Below are 20889 nucleotides of genomic sequence, written 5' to 3' on the forward strand. Positions count from 1 at the left end.
GCAGTGCTTATTTAGTGTCATGCGTATGCTATGGATGTCTCTATTTTAGTACATCAATGCTACAGCATCAGCTACACTGTTTGCCTTGTCTTCTTGTATTCTCTCGGTTTGTATTTTTGTTGCGAGGTAGTGCAAAATAAACTATAAAATGAAGCTATGAGGATTTCGTTGCTTCACGGCATTTGATGCATAGAAACGAGTCCAGAAGTCACATTGCGACATACTGAATAATTCACGCGTTTCTTCTTTTTCCCGTGACCTTGCGTGGCCTCGCGTTTTGAATTCTTATGTGTTTCCTAATAACTATGCAGCTCGACGAGGCTTCCAGGTTTTCTAAGGATTTACCAAAGCAAGTTTTAGCACTGGATATTGAATCAAATATTTCCGATGCTACAACGATATCTCATTATATCCCGTGAATAATCTACTCTACATACATATGCATTATTTTCTGCGCTCTCGTTTAAGCTACAAACACATTTAAGTGTGCATTGAATAATAATAGCGATGTGGGCGAGTTGTTCTCAGTTCATGGTGTAATTTCTATTGTGCAATTTCTTAAGCGTGGAAAGAAACGTAAAATGGACGAAGGAATAGGCATTGCTTCGTCTGTTTTATCTTTCTTTCCGCACTTTAGCGTTACGAAAATTACGCCATTAATTTGAATGTGTCGAGTAAATTAATTTAATTTATTTGTGTCTGTAAATGACCGTAAAAAACCTGTGTTTATCGTATATCGACAACGTAATTTCAATGTAAATGGCATGAATGTTCATGACACCCCCACGGAACACGAAAAAAAAAAGTAAATCTGAAAACTGCGTTGCTGCCATTGTGGTACCATCTAGCTCTCAAGTTTGCGTCTGTGTGGGTAAGTGGAGAGAGGGGCATGCGGAATGCCCTCGGGCAATATATATATATATATATATATATATATATATATATATATATATATATATATATATATATATATATAGGGTGTAATGGGTGCACGCCAAGGAGCCCTAAATGGTGAAAATTAATCTGGAGTCGCCCACTACGTAGTGCCTCATATTGACATTGGGGTTCTGGCACGGACATCCCTGGAATATGATTAATTGACTTAATAGATACTTTGTGAATTGAAGGTTTATGATTAAAACATGCGGCAATGAGAGCTACTTAAATTAAAAGGACTGATTATCGCTTACATGTGGCGAACCATCGGTGACCGATGTCACACTTTATCCGAGCCCGTCTCTACGCCCCTCGCCGGTGGTCACGTTACTGGGACATTTAGCTAACGTCATATCATCAATAGTAATTAGTATTATTTACTAATGTAGCAGATTGTTGTGCTAAGTAAGCGTCAGTGAAGGGGTCACTATTCCCAGCGCATGCGAGGAATGATGATGTCCGATGCCACAAGCGTATTTGCTTTAATGGTAAGGCTACACCTCGAACTACTTGATATAGTAGATGCAGTATGATTGTACAGTTTGTTCGCATCACGCCATGTACGGCCTATCGCTTCGAAGTCCATGCTGAAGTTACTAAGTCGGGACATCCGTACTATATTTTAGCTCTATAGATTCAGTCTGCGTCTCTCCTCTTGTTATTTGTTTGCAGTCTCCAAGGTAAATCGTAACGCATTTATTTTACACTTCCTATAAATGTATATAGGTTTTTAGAGACTGGGAGCAGTCTCACATATGAATTTGTTGGCGCACAGAAATCAGTTCGTTTAACTAGTCTCAAACACTACGCAGATCCTGGACGCATCGCTGCTCTCTCTTTAATGCAGCGACAAGCGCAGTGGACCTTTTTTTCAACCTAAATTTTATTATTGTGATATCATTTATACGGGGCTCTCCAGGTGAACTGCCGACGTCGCGATGATCTTCTGTATAAATTCCGAGTGTGATCAAATCCTATCGCTCGCCGTATGCCGGGGGTATGAGAGTAACTACTTGGTCCAGCAGCACGGAAGAGTCATTTTCTGTTTATCGCAGTGACACTTTCATCATCGCACTACGGGGCAAAACACACATCGACCAGCAGACACTGGCAAGTAGTAGTGCTTTGTTTTGAAGAGGAAGCGTGTATTCAACAATGCCGAATCCTCCAGTGAACAAGCGGCCAAGAGAAAAAAGAACAAAAAAAAGCATATATATATGGCCCATATATATATCTATATATATATATATATATATATATATATATATATATATATATATATATATATATATATATGACCGAGAAGAGGAGGGGTAAACCGAGTTTAGTCATATCATAAGAAGCCAACAAACATGGACACCAAGGACAACATAAGCCATCACAAGTACCAACACACGCGAACGGACGCCAACAGAAGTACCACAAGAAAACTTTGCTACCGACCGCACCGAGAGGAACTGAGCTTAGCGGGGTCGTCAAAATTCGTCGACAGGATTGTCTGAGCTAAAACTGTCGCTGATTTGGCAGCAGATACACTTCGTCGCACGAACCAGCGACCCGTGTCTACAGCTCGGCCCAGCAGCGTTTAGTGCAGCCTCCGTCGCTTTCAACACCCCGCCCCCCACCACTCACTCGCTGCCTTCCACTGTAGTGCCGCCTCGGAGATGGGCTACCGCCAAGCTGCTGACGACGCGTGCGCAGAAAGGCTTGTGCTGCGCGAATATATATATATACACAGCGTGTGCGAGTATTTTGCTTTTCCCTCCCCGCTCGGTCGGACGTCGACGCCGGCGGCGCGAGCCATTCCTGGTCGACGCCGGGCGGACCGCCATGTCAGGCAGCAGCCGGTCGACGCTGCTCGCTCGCGGGCTGCGCGGATCTCCCGCGATCGAAGCTCAACGCACATCCTCTTTCGCAGGCTACGGACTCAGCGAGAGCGCGGCGGAGAGCGCTCGGACTCTGCCGCAATGACCCAATTGGACACGGCTGGTCTCCACTGCTGCGTGTGTCGCGCCCTCGGCCGAGCTTCTGTTCGGCCGCGCTGCCTTCCTCCTCGCCCATTCTCCGTTTGCCTCCCTCACCCCGAACCCCATCCTAACCCCATCGCCCACCCGAACGGTTTGGGTTCCGCTCTCGACCTCCATCGGGCGCCCGTGTTTCTCTGCGCGCGTGCGTGTGTGTGAAGTTTGTGCGTTTCTACGCATCGCCCTTTCGATGCTTTCTGGCTGCGTACCGCGGGGAAACGCGCCGGGTAGTCCTCCGATATATACTTTCGTTTTCTTTCCGAGTGCTTGCCCGCCCTCCTTTCCTGGCCGTGTTCTCCCTTTGCGCTCGTCCTCTCTTACTGCCGCTGCGGGGCCGGCCCGCGCCAGCTTCGAACGCGGGATCCACGACGCGAGGCTCATCAGACGCGAGGACGACGATCATTCGCGGGATGATTCAGGAAGCGCAGGAATTAACGCGGCCCTAACGATTTGCTGTAGCGAGCAACGTGCAATTACTGACTTCGCGAGAATGCGCCGAAGGAGTGCTCGGATCGCAGTAATTGACGATCGCCAGCCTTCTTGCACGGGCGCGCTCTCCTGGCGGACGCGGGTTACATCGTCCACCCCGGCGTCCTTACTCCCCCTATGTTCTTGAGAGTCCTTTGGGGCTACTTCGAAGTCAGTCTGTTTCTTTTTTAAAACCAAATAAGAATTAAAAAAAATCGCATGTGCGCGAACATTTAAGGTGCTGCACAGTTGAACTTGGTGAGATGCAAATGGTAGAGAACGGACGAAAAAGAAAGAGAGAAAAAAAAGCGTGCAAACATGCATAACGTAATATTAGTGGCAATTTGTCGTGGAAGTGCGCAGTGAAGGGGAAAAAAAAGAAAAACAGTGAAAGAGAAATGGATACCTTCGGGGATGACTCAGAGGGTCCGCAGGGAAGATACTTAGATTCTAATTTATACCATTACGGGGTCTTTTCGCTCTTCGTGATCGGAGCGTTTTATGCTGCAAGCGTGTACTCTTAATCAGCCCCCCCGACACATCAGGAACTGAGTGCTTTGTCTCGTCTCTATGTTAAAGAAATAACGAAGAAATTAAGCCGATGCCTTTCGTACTCGTTGTTCGTCATTCTTTTTCGGCGTGATTATGACTCACTGGTTCAACCTTTATTGCGTTTCAAGTTCAAGTTCCCTAAGCAAAGTACACATTGATATAATCGTAGCGGAAAGTTTCTTAATGAACTGTTAATAATTCTGTTTACTTTGTAACAAAAAGAAAACAAAAAGAGTCCAAGATCTGAGAGCGGACTCTCAGTACCTTTAACACAACTTTTTTTAATTAACTAAGGGAAAATGAGACATCCACATAATCGTAGCTATTGCTACAAAGGAAATCCATATGGGTTCCTCGAAAGAAAAGCCTCACAGTTGAAGAAAAATTCGTTCTGGTCCGGGAACCAGGGACCACCGCCTTTCCGGGGCAGCCGCTCTACCATCTGAGCTAACCAGGTGGCTAGAAGATGGCAGTGCGGAGTCGAATTTATATAACAACTCGAAGGAAAGGCAAGGGTTTGACATAATCGCTCCGCGGAAACCTGCAAGATGGAGAGAAGTAATTACTTCTCTCCACCTTGCGGGTTTACGCAGAACGATTACGGCAAATTTTTTCATTGTAGGAGATCTGTCACTATGTTTCACAAGGTAGCGGAGGTTTCACCAAAAAGGACCTGTTAATAATCTATGTAAATAAAACAATTCTTATTGCTAGATCTTGTATTATTCATAATTTTCTACAGTTTAAACTGGTCCGTTCGCACATCAACATACCCGTGGGGTGTTCGGTGTGAAAAAAAAAAAGTAAACAACGAAGAAAAGCGTTGCATTGTCCAGGCGCAGCAATGGGATCGAGGCGGTCCGTTGAAGTTTTAAGTACCTTGTTTCAGCAGCAGGACTAAGCAACTACAATAGTCATTCCATATTATTTCGAAGTTCATTGTCTTTGACGCTATAGCAATCTTCAACTTCAAGCGTTTAATCTGGAAATTTGATATTTTCCCTGTATCTTTTACACTATAACCATCTCCATCTTCATACGTTGCTGAAACCGGAAAAAAAATGTTTTCCTCTGTTTTCCAGGCTTTCAAATTTAGAAGTCTTCCTGCAAAGTTTTCTGAAACAGTACATTTTGTTTTCTTTTTAGAACGGTTGATCAATAAGGAACACAAATTGGACAAAATGAAAGCGTGAAGGATAAAATGGAAGTGGTATTGGGGGTGGGAGAGGTGGATAAAGCAGAAAAAGATAGATTTATTACTTCTATTCACAAGAAAATTTCTGCTGCATAACGAGGAGTAGTAGTAGTAGATATTAATGAATAGAAATGAGGAAAGAACTACCTGGAGAGCGCGTCTTTAGCCTGATACTCCTCGCTGGGGTAAGGGGAAGTAGGAGATACAGGGAATGGTAAGTGACAGATCATTGTTATGCGGCAAAAATGAACTACTATATACATGTTACCAAATACGTCGATGTACTCTTTAGACACAATGAACGCAGCAGCAATCTTGTCTAAACAAAACGTTGTAGCGCAAGCACATTTTGCACTGTCTTCACGTTGCACAGTTCCTAAAGACGACAGTCTAAGCCAGTATCACATAAAAAGTTCAAGAAGGATCTTATGGTATGTGGAGCATGATCAACTGTTCTCCACGCGCATAAACTCTTTTATTCCGAGAGGTGGCCGAAGTCCAAGCACTCAACACTAGACTTAAGTGTCCTTCGCTCGGCCGAATATTGAGGGCACACGCAAAGTATGTGAGCTGTCGTCGCGGGAGTGTGACAGACGGTACAGACAGGGTCCCGTTCTCATTCAATCTTGTGAAAGGATCGTTGAGTGTGCGCCACACCGAGCTTTAATCGGCGGGTGGTCGTTTCCTGGCCTCTCCGCAACTGAAGTGGAAGCCGGAATCGCATACCAGCGCCAAGTCTATGATGTTCGGGGTTGTCCCATTGTCGCGCCCTAGGGGTCCATGCTATAGTGTTCAATAACGGCTGGTGAAAAGAGGCCCCGACCAATTCTTATTGGGGATAATTTGACCAGCGTATGTGACCGACAGCTAATACACGCAGAAATGATAGTAAATTAGGCCCAATTACATGATAAGATTTGCAACGTATGCTGAGTGAACGTAAAAGTGTAGGACGCAAAATGAGGTAAACATGGGTAATATTGCACGCGACAGTTCTTAGCCTACCTAGGCTGGTTCAGCTGCGATCGTTCGCCAAATGTTGATTTCATGCCAACTGAAAAATTTCGCACGCCGATTTGGAGTAACGATGCAAATGCAATGTCGAAAAGTAATCGCCAATGGGTTATTTGATTACTGGAATTTGGTATTTTAGTATTTAGTGTGTGAAAATTTTTATTGTAATGAGGTCCGGAGGCTCGACTTCTTAAGCCAAGGCGGGCCGCTCCCACGTTGGCACTGCCAGGACAAGCCTTTCAGCGACATCGTGGACCCTCTGGGCGGCCCTTAGTTGGTCCTGAAACTATGGGCTTTGGATCCTTTTGAACTTGAACTTTGAACTTTGAACTTTATTTGTATCTATACAACATACAGATAGCAGGGGCACAGACAAAAAGCCATAAAATCGGCTTGACTAGGTCTGTGTCCCTTATTGGTTTCTTTGGCATCACGTAGCAATGCGTGCACAAGTACAAGATGAACAATAAAAAATATAAACAATATGGGGATAAATGCGACTACTTATACAAAGTTATTTCGCACTGCGGCGAAAAAATTGACATGAGTGCAGAAATAATATTGTCATACAAGTTACGAAAAACACGAACAGGAAAACAACAAAATGCAGACATTATGATTCCCTTTTCGTTCACGGGTAACATTCACAGAAATACAAAACTAAATAGGTCACTGTGCAATTACAGCTTAGAATGTATACATCAGAACAAAACACAAAGAAAAACACTAAGCATTCACGTGAATGCCAATATGAGTGGCAAGTTTGGCCACCCAATTGAAATGATAATAAGTAGAGTGATTAATGAAAAGAGTTAAGTAGAGATGGTAGTTCATGGCGCAGCATTTGATTCCCGTAGTTAGTTCTTGAGTGCGGAATATGCCAAGTTTCTCTGTGACGTGTACTGAAACTGCTTGTATTTAGTGTTAGCCTTGACAAGTGCGCAAGAAAATGAGTGCTACCTTTTCTTTCTGTAAAAAAGCGTTTCAGCAAAATTGTATTGTATACCGATTTTATCGGCGCTGTATCTAATTGACAAAAAAGAGGATCAGTATGCGCATCGAATGAAGAGTTTGAAATTGCACGGATGGCTTTCTTTTGCAATAAATATAGAATGTTGATGTTACTGCTAGTCGTGTTGCCCCATACGAGGTGACAATAGTTAACATGAGATAAGAAAAGAGAATTATAAAGTAGGAGCTTCACTCTTAGTGGTAAAAGAAAGCGTAATCTTATTAGTATTCCAACAACTCGTGCAAGTTTATTAGCAATAATGTTGACATGGTCATTCCACAGCATATTCTCTTGGAATATGACACCTAAGCTTTTAACCGATGGTACTATGTTTATGAAAGAAGTGCCTAATTTTAGATGTCCTTCAATACTGTGCCTCTTATTTTTTGGCTGGAAAAGCACGCCTTTTGTCTTGGTAGTATTAATAGTTAATGAGTTGAATAAGCTCCACTTGTTTATTTGGGCTAGTGTATCATTAGCAACACATAGCAATTCTTTGACGTCCTTAGAAGTTATGAACAAACTAGTGTCGTCGGCATAGATAACAAATTGGGCGTTGGTATTGATATTAGTTATGTCATTTATATACAGGTTAAACAATAGTGGTCCTAGTATGCTTCCTTGAGGAACTCCAGCGAATATAGGCAAATTTTTTGAACAGTTGTTACCTACGACAACGGTCTGATACCTGTACTGCAAATAACTTCTAATTAAGTTCAGGAAAGTTCCCCTAAAGCCATAAATGTCAAGTTTTGTTAGTAGAGTGTGGTGGTTAAGGGTGTCAAAAGCCTTCGAAAAATCAATAAAGACACCGAGAGTAAGTAAATTGTCTTCAAAGCCTCGCAAAATTATCTCTTTTTGCATCAGTAAAGCTATTTCAGTTGAACAACCTTTTCTAAACCCATACTGGTAATCTGTAATTACATTGTGCTTTTTACAAAAAGAGGTTACTCTGATATTAATCAATTTCTCAAGACATTTAGAAAAAATAGGCAGGATCGATATCGGCCTATAATTTGAGAGGTCGTTTCTGTCGCCAGATTTGAAAAGTGCTGTTACCTTCGCTATTTGCATGCGCCGAGGAAATATAGCATTCGCCAATGAAAGATTGTACACGTGTTCTAAGACAGGACAGATTAGGTCTAGAACGTGCTTAGCTGGGCGAATCTGCAAATCATCGATATCGCAACTTTCCACTGTGTCCATTCTTCAACGAGGTTGGGGAGAGTCGGGGGACACCCCGCCAGCATGTGTCTGATTCGAATGATTTAGTAACTTTAGTATTTTAGTTATTTAGAATTTAGTATTGGTAGAAGTTAGCCAAAACAACATACACACACGCACACGCACACACACACACACACACACACACGCGCACGCACGCACGCACGCACGCACACACACACACACGCACACACGCGCGCACACACACACACACACACACACACACACACGCACACACACGCACGCACGCACGCACGCACACACACAGCGCACGCGCGCGCGCATGCCCTCACGGACACATGAGCGGCCGGTTTCTATGGCGCGCCAGGGGCAAGACACGAGCAGACTTCAGTATCAGAGGGTGAGGGCTGAAATGATGAAGGAAAGACGGGGAACTTATTTCTGGGTAACGGTTGCAGTCGGAATACTAAAAACTCGAACATTGCCATCTAAACCGGCAAGCGTGCTTCTTCTCACTGCTACCCATTTAGCGGAAAAGCCAACTTCGTCCTCAAAGCCATTTTGCGCAGTTCAGTCGCGTACCTGTAATACTGGGTGTGCCTTCCTAAAAGTATGTCGAGGAGTGGCCGTGGTACATGAACTAATTGCTGCCTTCCCCGCGGCACAATTAGGAGTATGTAACCGTGGCCTTAAATGTGCATGAGAATCCGGCAAGGTGACCTTGTGGGTGAGTTGGCAAATCACCGTAATTAAGGGAAGTCGCTAAATGCACGCTGGCACAAAAACGGAACATGGTAGTTAAGTAAAGCTATAAGCGGAACTAATGATTTATACGGACACCACTCACACACATCACTGCTGAAGGAGTGAGTTGTGACGAGTTGTGAGGAGTGAGGAGCGAATACACAATATTTCTTCCACATTTAGCAACGTTGCGCAAGGTGCAGGCAGGTTACGTTTTCAATGACATCGCAAGTAAGGCCAGTTGCCGGGATCAACTGACCAAGGAGATGGCGGGGGTAGTTGCGTCAGAAGCAATTCCCGTAGCTGCGTAGTTGGGCAGCCAAGCAGACTCTTGACTGGTTAACAGCCCTGCCTTCCTTTATTCCTCTCCCCGTATGCGCGTAAGATAGCGACCCTGTTTGTTAATTTATAGTAATGTTTCTTTGACCCAATCCCTGAAAAAAGCAGGGTTTCTCGTCTTTCTTTACGTGTTATACGCTATTTTCTGCACACATTTCCGATCTCTTCTTTGTAATAATATTGTGCACCATTCACACACGCGAATGTATGTTGAGCCCTATTTACCGCGAAGGGAGAAAAATGTACTTTATGCTCAGTCTCGTTGAAGCGGGCAGCACTGCTAAAATTATCTTGCAACGACGTCGCAAACGCAGTTCTTTTTTCTCATTCTTTTTTTACGCATTTTTTTATTTTGCACACGGAACTATTAGATAACCTCCTGAAAGGTGTACGTTGGTGCTAGGGTGTATGTATGACCCATATTTCTTTTTATTGAGCACTTGCGGGACTTTACAATGTGTCTACCCCTCTCCCGCTCCTAGTGCGGGGTTTAACAAGGGTCGAAAGCACTTCGTTTTTATAGCTTCGATCAGATTTCGCAGAAGCGGACCACTTCGGCCCGCTTAGGTTTCCGCGAACCGTGTTCTCGTTGCTTGTGCACCTTGGTGCTCAGACAAAATTTACGGCAGCAAATTATAAGCGATTCTCGATGTTAGCCGACCACGTGAAATCAAGCAGAGCCAGTTTTATATCACACAACGCCGTGGTTTCTTGTCCCTGGACTAACGGTTCGAAGCACCCATGGAAGCTTTTTTTTGCAGGTCATGGCATCGTCTTTTATTTCTCAGTAACGTTTTAGCGTAACTTCAAGGCTGAGGATTCCACTACTGTTAGCAAGTCTGCGCTACATCTCATTCCGCTCACTTGCCTATCCAGATAAATATTGCACGACTGTATGCTAACTCTGTTTCAGTATGGATAATCAATAAAAAGTAAGTCGCCGCTTCTTTCATGTCGGAGTAAATGCGAAAGTGGCACTTTCAAAGAAACAAAACCTCCAAATTGAAATGTAATCAAACTAAACTTCATAATGCATGCGTTTTGCATAAAACATTTTTTTTTCACTGGGTCTGAGGTATGTGTAAATTTAGGTAAGTGCAATTTTCAAACTCCTAAAGACGATTGTTGGTTAATCTAATGTTGCTGCGTAACTTTAGGTGAACGCAACAATGGGGGAAAGTAACTGTATTTTTGTGAATCTGTAAGGTAATTGCAGATGTGCTTAAAATTTGATAAACTTCGTTTTCTTCAGAAACAAAAGGGATATTGAAAGTAAAAAAAGCACTAGTGCTACAACTTGCGGAAACCGGAACCGGAAGCACCCACTGCAATAGTTGTAGTGTCTTCCGCATAAAATTTCTGTTATTTTTATTATTCTTTTAAAGGTGCAAAGTTTGACGCGAATAGAACCTGCGTCGATAATGGCTTCTTCAGTCAATAGTAAAAAAAGGAAAGTGCTTTTTGCAATGCAACCCTCATCTTGATTATTTATTGACTTCACAGGGTCACTCGTAAAAATCAAACCCCGCCGATGCATCGCATATTCACGCCCTCTCCGTTGCGAATATTATAACAAAAAGAAATGGTCCTCACTGCTTGTTTGTAAAGACAGAGATAGAAAAGCAAAGAGAGAAAGCGGTAACTAGGTGACCGACACGAGTCTCGTATTTTGTGCATATACGATGCATGGACTTTTCTGTACTTATGTTGGGCTCGCGTTAACGAAACCCAGCAGGTCAAAGTTATTTCCGAGTGGCCCTGTACGGCGCGCCTAGTAATGGGATCACGGCTGTGACGCGTAGAACCCGATAATTAGATTTTGTAATACGGTGGATGAAGGAAAATATGATTTAAAGACAAACAAAAGGGTTGAGCCGAAATGAAAGTGTACATGAGGATGTACAAGCGGACTAGTGAGTACCTGCAGGTATGATGATTGCATACCTTAGGCGGGACAGAGGAAGGCAGACACGACTTTTTTATGCCACTTCTAGGCTGTCCGATTGTTCAGCCTGCCTGTATGAACCAACTTGCTCAGAAACACGTTCTGTTAGGCCACTGAATACCACGTGTCAGAGCCGTGCGCTACACGCACCGTAGAAGCGCACGCCTTGCTTTTATAACAAACCACTGCTTTGGACACCATGCCCAGAATCATTGTTCCAAAATTTAAAGGGAAGAGTTAGGCCAGACTGAGTTTAGACAAAAACGTGTCCCAGCGCGTAAGACAAATGAAAAAAAAAATGATGCAGCGAAAAAAAAAACGACGACAGAAAAGTTTGAGCGCCGCTGACACCAGCGTTCCACCTTTTAAGTCGTCCTTTTGTCCCTGCACGTCTTTTACTTTTTCTTACTCTTTGGAACAAGTTCCTTTTTTTTTTTGTCTCTGAATACCTTCTGGAGTTCAACTGCTTTACCACGACGTAAAAGCACGTGCTGATTGTTATATTGAATAAGGGTGCAAAACAGGTGCCTGATAGTTCTCTGGAATCCACACAACTTGCACGTCAGTCTGCGGGCCGCTTGAATCGGGTAGTAACAAGCTTGCAACCGCACAAACAGTTACTTGGTAAAAAAGTTACTTCGGACTTGTTCTACGAAAAATAGCCTGGACCATTTGGGAGCCATGTCAAGCAACTTAAATTTGTAGCAGTCAATCAGTGTAGAGCCCTGCATTGCGCTTGATATTTTCCGATTACTCACGTCATTCTAGCATCACCGCACTAAGGAGTCCCGCTCAGTTAGAAATCTTGTCATATCGTTGCGAAATTGCTCGACTTTCTCTTTGTCACAAATTTTACCGTCACTGAATCCTTCACGATAACGTCTACTGAGTCCCCCGCCGTCATTTTCCTGCGCCGCCTTGACCCACACGAAGTTAGGCGCTCAAAATACCACTCACATCGACTTAGAAGTTTTTGTTTCTTTCATGCCGCACACTTTGGTTGATTGGAATAATCTGCCATAGCAAATCGCTGGTAAAACTGTCGTAAGTAAGTTCCAGGGGCCACTGCACACTTAACACACCCGGAGTGACATTTGTCTATTTTTGTATTCCTTCTACTTTCTCCTTACTTAATTTGTATTCACCTAATTTTTTTTTTTCGCGTGTTGCACTTTCTCGGTATCGCTGGACATTTTCATGCACATTACCGATAACTTGCTTCTTTTTTAACGTTCCGCATTGGGATCGTTTACATTATATATGCTCTATAATACTTAACAGCACAGTAATTCCTTTTCTACTTTCTTGATTCTTGTATTGCTGTGGACATGAGTTGCACCATATTATTTTACTTATTTTCTGTAGTACTTTCAGTATGCCTTTCTTGGTGTGTAAACTTGCCTTCGAGATATATTAATTAATTGATAAATGTTGTTCAGTCTAGTGCTATGATTTCACTATAAGATGTTTACTGTTTGTTGTACTACTCTTGAAAGTAACAAATTTTATTGTCTCCTCCACCTTTTTATAACCCTCTCCGAGGGCCTTTACGCCTATTCTTGAAACACAATAATAGCTTGTCGAGTAATTAGCATCAAATGTGCTCTTGAACGTAAAATACACGCATAAAGTATTCGTTGACCATTTATTGCGTAGATTTGGAGCAAGGATTTTGTACATCCTGGATGAAAGTGTATGGTTGTACGGCTTCGTTGGTGCAAGATCGCCTATTATGTTCGTACAACAGAAAAGCTTCAGATGGAGTTAGCAGTAACGCACATGACCTTCCACGCACTCAATCATACGAGCATGCCATCTCATGGTCGGAGGTAAGAGAAGTAGTTCAGAGCGGATGGACACAATTTGACGGACGGATGGACGGTCTGGATCTCTTGTAGAGGCTGCGATCTGATATGGATGATAAAGAAGCTTAATTAGAAGGGGGATGGCTCGTAGCGGACTGCTTACAAGTTTTAACATTTCATTAAAGTAAATTTATGTGGCCTGACTCGTCTTCATGTCCGCACATATTTGTTGCATTCTGTTGTATATCGCACAGAATTCCTCCTTTTGCCTGTTTCTAACTTTGCATGTTTATTTCCCCGTGCCAAACTTCCAATCGCTGTTCTTTTTGTATCTGCGGTAGCTTCGCCTGCTATCAGCTCACAGTTTGTGCATTTAACGACTTAGCAATTACTATTTGGTACACTTTATTACTAAGACAAGTTAACTTGTTTTGCACTGTTTACATACTGCAGCTGCATGTGTCATATACAACGTCATAATGTTGGCCTGTAGCATTTAGTCCTCCATAAGTAACATTATTCAAGAGGTGAAGCGCCCTTCGAAAAAAAAAAAAAACTTCTTATTTTTTTGGCGTGTGCCTAAATTGTGGTTACTGATGCAGTAGGCTGACTGTCCTCTCTTCTCCTTCCGACGCAGAGGAAGTCCTTGGTCTGTCGGGTGGCGAGGTTTCTCTTCCCTGTGGCAGCTCGCAGTTCCCAGGCCTAGCTGCGGACGACGAGCCCATCCTGGTGTTATGGTTCCGCGAGGGATCGGCCACGCCCATCCTCAGTGCCGATGCACGTCGCGGTGGCGGACTTGCCAACGCCAAGGTCAGGCTCGACGCTTCGAAGCACTAAGCTGACGGAGAACGCAAACCGTCGGCGCGAACTATACCGCATTCGATTTTTTTTGTTCTTCTTCTCGTTGGATAAATTTTTATTGGAAATCGCACGAATCATATCGCCCGATTCGCGTCTGACTAAATGGGTTACTTGGTCAGGTGGAAGTTAATGCGCGACAAAACAATTCACTGATTGTTAAGTAATTTTTTTCTAAATAACTTGTAAGTTATGCAATTTAATGCATGGTTCAAATGGAGAAATTAAAGTAAACAGTGCTGCAGTCACGCATACTCAGCGGAAATCATGACTAGCGTTACTTTTGACGTATCCGCCTTTAATATCTACAAAAAAAATGCGCTGTTGTTACCGTTAGATCACTCTGAAGTGGTTGACGCATAGTTTTAGGCAATGGGGCATTAAACAAATATTTTATGCGGGTGAAGTTCCTAAGCACAAAAATTAAGCAGCACTTACAGCGAACATATTATTAACCAAGGGCGCCAACCAATCAGAAAACGTTCTTACGAACAATTGCATTGGTGAATTCAGCCCCAGATAGCTGGAACCATGTTGTATTTCGAAGAAGATTTCAAATTTCGTAAATCTCGAAGAATGTGCTATTTAGACTTACGTCTATTTCTAACAAAACATGACTTTACTATAGGAGGCTAGGACGAACTTACGCGCTACCATAGACAAAAGACAGAGAAAAAGACGGGACAGAGCTCTAACCTCGTTCTCGATTTTTTTATTGCACTTAAGTCTGTAATATAGCCTTCCAAAATGCTCCAACTACCCAAGTTATCTTCGCTAACTAAGACTCCACTAGTTATTGGCTTCAATTTTGCAATTGAAGAACACATAATAAAGTAATCAAAGTAATAATAAATAAAGTAAAGTTGATAATGTAAAAGTAATCAGTGAGTCTTTTGATATTTCTAGCCGTAAGTAGCGATTTATCTTGCAAATGACGTACGCCCGTTCCTGAAAACTCGGAGCCAACGTATCTGTAACTGGCGGTATTCATAATATTTTGTCCCGACAAAGAAAGCGAAAAAAAATTGGAGGACGCTTAAGCTTCGCCTTCAAGAGCGGAACGTGATAGCGTTCCCGTCCACCCGCCAAGGGGTGTAAGACAGTGGGCTACGGCGCAGCGACTACGCGCCCCGCATCGGACGCGGTGAGCGTCGAGCAGCGCCGCGTTCGGCGCGGCAACGAAATGTGCGCCTGAGCAAGCGACGCACGCCTGAGCCTTAGAAACAGCTCGTTTCTAAGGCAACACCGCATTCACTAGAGACGCTTTTGTACCACTTTGAAGCATCCAACTCGTGGCTCAGTGGTGGAGTCTCCGCCTCACACTCCGGAGACCCTGGTTCGATTCCCACCCAGCCCATGTTGCAAGTTGCTTTTTATTCATGAAGTGCCTGCTGGGATTTATCGCTCACGGCCAACGCCGACGACGCCGACGCCGACGACACCGGCTTTTCTGCGACACGAGCTCCATAACGCTGTCGCGTTAAATGTAGGTGGCTTATCACGATGCTGGAAAGTGCCATCTGTTTATCTACGTATGACCAATGCTACTCGCCTGGTTCAACGACATTGAGTGCGCAGTGCTCATTTGTCTCTTGAACAGCAGGTGTTCGGCACAGACGCCGTCAAAGGCGTTGGATCCAACATGCTGTTACCGTAAGAAGAGAAATATGATATGTACTTACAATCGCATACGTGTAAGCCCACTGTGAGAGTGAAAACTAATAGTGGTGGTCCCTCTGTTCACATTAGGTAATGGGCACTGGATTAAAACGGAAGCAAAACTTGAGCAGCCCAAATGTGTTACTCCTGATTATTATTTGGCCTGAAAGTGTCGGCGTATCAGAAATTTTCAGGCGTGACGGATTCCTGCTTTCCACAAGACTGAATCCTTACGTACAGTAAAAATGAATGAATACTTTGTGTAAGAATAAGAAAAACGCTTCACAGCCAAGTAGTTTCAAAGATGACAGAATGATTTGACGGCGAGATTTAGAGAAATGAACAACGACTGAGTAAGCGAAAGGGTATTTGAATGATGAAAAAACTACGGCAGAACGAGGAAGTGGAACGCCTTACTCCGGTGTCAGCAGTCAGGCTAGGGGACATGAAAGTTTAAGCACTTGCTTTGGCGGTTTTCATGGGCTACGAGCGCTGACAGTTCACGTGCCAAAAGCGGCGCCCCAAGGCACACACTAGCGGTCGAAGGAAGGGGTTTAGAAACTGGTTTCGAAGAAATGACTTCAGACTACAAAATTCAGGCATGCTGCAGCGTCTTCAGTTACGGGACAGCAAAAGGACACATGAGGCCTTAAAATATTCGGGCATTCTGGCAAGCATGAGGTCTGCGTTCATGTCTTGTGCAAATAGAGCGAGGAAACAGTAAAAATGAATCAAGCACGAGAGTAGGATAGAAAACAATAGGCGTTGAATTGACGTGCGCGTGTCACATCATTCAACTGAAGGAATGAAATGAAAGAGAAAAAGAAAGAAAGAGTGAAAAAAAGACACGAAGGAAGGTGACAGCCTGATCTTTGATGCTCGCTGCATCTAGTTTGGGGATTCAGTAGGTGAAAGGACTAAAGAGGCAACAAAAGGAACTTTCGGACGAGCAGAGTCAACATGACTTGACAGGTGTGAAGACCAGAAGCTGGGTGCGCTGTGAGAATTCTTCTCCGTCAACCGACCGGAGGTCCATATTTTGTACTATTCGTTTAAATGCCAGTGCGTCTTTCTCCTTGTCATTGGATTTAACCAAGTCGCGTCTCCCTGATATATCGTAGATAAGATCGCCCTCTCGTCGGGACGAGTTTGCTTCGCCTTACATGGCTGTGGGTATGCAGCTGAGGACGACACCCAGGCGATGCAATCACATCTGCAAGATGGTTATCAGTTGATGTGCGCTTTTCGCATAACACCGCAGATAAGAACAAATTATGGGGAGCGAACAATTCAATAATTAGTCTTAATGCATTTTTTTACATTTACACACACTTTCAAAACCTCATTTAGCAGCGTACTTCTCTTGAATAATACAAACGAAGGATTAACAAAATGGTTGTTGCTAGACGAAAATATTTAATTTGTTGAGTATAAGTGCCGCCGTAACGTCATACTCAATCTGTATCGTTACCTACAGTTTCCAGGTGAAGATCTCACCCGAATATGTTCACTGTGCTTTGAAGGGGCGTTTCTGCTGTATGTCAAATGGCCATATTATAGAATTAGATGTCGCGCTAGGCATGCTGTTGCTCCCTTGACGCGTATGACGTGCGTGTTTATAATTTTCTCTCCAACTTCGGATCGCTGGTGACGTTATTCCCGCAGACTACGGGACGCATCCATGAACAGAGAGGCAGAAGGGACGGAGGGGTGGGGGCGGGGGGGGGGGGGTGTAGAAGAGGCAAGGAGGATTACTGGACATTGTTGGATTTGCTACCCTAAAGGTCGAGATGGGAATGTCAGAGTTACATAGTGGGAGAGAGCGAAATAGACGAGGCAGAAGTTTAAATTTATCACGTGCTCTGGACGCACCGCATGCATTCTACCGGCAGGTACGTCAGTCTACTGCATCCGAGCACCGAGGAGACAAAAACAAATTTAGTGCCCTTCCACTCTGTGAAGAAAGATAACCAGCGAAACTTTATTGGGATGACTATATTGAAAAACATATTGATCTATATGGCCATTGCTATATTGATTGAATAGAGACACATACACGCAACTCCGTGGTTTTTGCCGTCTTTATTTTGTTTCATTCGTTACCACAGTGACCATAGCTTTGTGATGCCTGTGGTACACCGCGATCGGTTGTACTGATATGCTAGACGCGTTCTTGCCAAAGGTAAAATATATACACGACTAGTGACGCGTGGTCGGCACACTGACGTCAGCGCAGCACTCAAGTCCAAACCGTTCCAACACGAAGAATACAATCCACTTGCCGTCAGGGCACGCCACGTCGACATTAAAGTTGATCATTGGTGGGTACACTATTGCTTTTTATTATACTTTTCGACGCTCTACTGGGAGCGAAGGACCGCCGCTGTCCCACATTCTATATATGGCCATAGAAGTCATGCGTCATATCATGGTCGATGAGATGATGACATTCAGAGCGACCGCCGCGACTGATAACATCACGCGGAAATGGTAATGCACTTAATGTTGTTTTCATCAACATCTGGGACACTTTGTTTTCCAGGTCCTAGCCACAGACAATTTGGCTGTAAAGGTCGTATTTCCAGACGAAATGCGGAGCATCGATTGCGATAGCAAATTAGTGGACGGCTATACGAAGTAAGGATAGTAGCTTTATCGGCCGTATGAAGTAGCAAACATAGGTATACTAACTAAATTAACAAGCATGGAGTCACACGCGCACACGCAAACATCAACACATCTCACTCGATGACCGTGGAAACTCTCTGTCGATACGCTGGTATGCGGAAGCCCGGCAGCAGCAGCGATCGATTTGACCTTCGTGCTGCGCGTTCCTTCATCGCGAACTAAGCCGCGAAAACACTGCGCGCAGCGGACTCTGTCGCCGTCGCAGATAGCTTTCAAGGTACAGCGGCCAGGACGGTCGTGCGCGCGCACGCCCGGATGCGCGCATTTCCAAATGCTAGTAGGTACAGCGGGCAGCGGCACTTGCGCAGACGACGAACGTTTCCGCGCACGCGTGAGTAAGAGTGGGTGCGAGAGAGGAAATATGGGGACTTTTGCTCCTTGAATATACGACTCTGCCTAAGCACTACGGAGGAGTTTCTTAGCGCGTGTTGTATGCGCTTGTCCTTAGGCAAGCCGGCAGAAGTCGCGGGGCGTGGTATTGCTGAACTTAGCATCGCAAGTTGGCAGCTGGACGTAATTATATTTATTCAATCGTGTTCTTTTAGTAATTAAAACAACATGTCATTATTTCGCATTATTGGCGGCGCCTCCAGGACACCAGAGTGGCAACGGGGACATAAACGCAAGAACCCCGAATGGTCAACGGGTTGGGGCTCGCAGAGGCGTGCACGTGCCAGGAGAGTATAAGATAGGCTGTCCGCGATAGCGGACAGCCAATTTTTTATGCGAGCACCCCCTGGCACGCTTCGGCCTGCGCGGCCCCTACGCACGGCCTGCCCTGCTTGTAGCTTTGATCCCCCCGCTACCGCTTGGGTGCCCCGGAGATCCTGCGCCGCCTGCTTTATTACAACCTCACGTGCCCTCCTGAGGCCTCCGTTTGCCGGTTATGTGTGCCCTCCTGGAGCAGTGCTTGTAAAAAATGCGATCCATCGTCGCGACTAAAAAAGCGACCCGCGACTTATACAACGCCAGTCAGAACCTTTCCCCTTCAGACACAGCGATCACCAAATGGGGCGTCCGTGTCCACTCCCTCACCGCGCGGGCAGCCAGAGGCGGAGCGTAAACAAACTGGACCGCACTGCGCAATTGCAGCATGCCTTGGGGACAAACGCATACAACACGCGTTAACAAACCTCTTCCGTTGTGCCTAGCAAGACACACATACTGAAGGAGCAAACGCCCCCACATTTTCTCCCTCGCACTCGCTCCCACTCGCGCCTCCGCAGAAACGTCGAGCGCCGTGAGAAAGGCCACGCCCCGCTGTACAGACGGCCTGAAGAAGAACCCCTCCCTCTCCCCCCCCCCCCCCAACCTTTCTCCGGAGTCTTGCACACGATGGAAGCCACCGGCTCACCCTCGCATGCTTTCACTCGCACAGAAGCATACGGCGTGCGGAGACGCATTCATCGCCCTTGGACTTTATCCGGAAACTCATGGTGACAGCATAAATGCGCGTGCAGTGTGCATATAATTGCTATCGCAATAAAAAGAGCCCCAGGTATCCTGTGCGTTAAAGAAAAGGTGTTCTATCAAAAAGAAAAAAAAATCGACCAGCCCAAATATTCACGGTAATACAAACATTACGCACATTTCGCACTCTGGAGAGGGACGAACCGCAGTGTTTTTTAATGGATTCCACTCATCTCTTATCTAGGGGCAGGCACGTACCCAGGATTTTTTTTCGGGGGGGGGGGCAACCACCTCCATCATCATCATCATCATCATCATCATCAGCAGCAGCAGCAGCAGCAGCAGCAGCAGCAGCAGCAGCCTGTTTTATGTCCACTGCAGGACGAACGCCTCTCCCTGCGCTCTCCAATTACACTTGTCCTGCGCCAACCGATTCCAACTAGCGCCCGCGAATTTCCTAATTTCATCGCTCCACCTAGTGTTTTGTCGTCCTCGATTGCGTTTCCCTTCTCTTGGTACCCATTCTGTAACCCTAATGGTCCAACGGTTATCTAACCGGCGCATTGCATGACCTGCCCAGCTACATTTTTTCCTCTTGATGTCAATTATAGTATCGTCTATACCCGTTCGCTCTCTGATCCAAACCACTCTCTTTCTTTCTTAACGTTATGCCTAGCAATCTTCGTTCAATCGCTCTTTGCGCTTAACTTGCTCTCAAGTCTCTACCCCATATGTCAGCACTGGCAAAATGCACTGATTGCACACCTTACTTTTCAATAATAATGGTAAGCTTCCAGTCAGGAGCTGGCAATATCTGCCGTATGCGATCCAACCTATTTTTATTGTTCTGTGAATTTGCTTCCTATGATCAGGGTTCCCTGTGAATAATATAGCTAGGTAAACATACTTCTTCACAATCTCTAGTGGCCGACTGGCGATCCTGATCTCTTGTCCCTTTGCCCGGCTATTTATCATTATCTTCATCTTCTGCATATTAATATTCAACCCCACTCTTACACTCTCTCTGTTAAGGTCTCCAATCATTTGTTGTAACT

The 20889-nt window shown here is 44.8% G+C and overlaps 1 protein-coding gene across 1 annotated transcript in view; it reads left to right on the plus strand.

Moving 5' to 3' along the window:
• The window catches only part of LOC139059516 (nephrin-like), a 400294-nt gene that overhangs the window by 129408 nt on the left and 249997 nt on the right, over window positions 1-20889 (plus strand). The window contains exon 2 of the mRNA XM_070537938.1: window positions 13857-14029. Within this exon, the coding sequence (XP_070394039.1) occupies window positions 13857-14029 (173 nt within the window). The remainder of the gene's footprint in view (window positions 1-13856; window positions 14030-20889) is intronic.

This window comes from Dermacentor albipictus, chromosome 4 (assembly GCF_038994185.2).
Source record: "Dermacentor albipictus isolate Rhodes 1998 colony chromosome 4, USDA_Dalb.pri_finalv2, whole genome shotgun sequence".
Taxonomy (NCBI): domain Eukaryota; kingdom Metazoa; phylum Arthropoda; class Arachnida; order Ixodida; family Ixodidae; genus Dermacentor; species Dermacentor albipictus.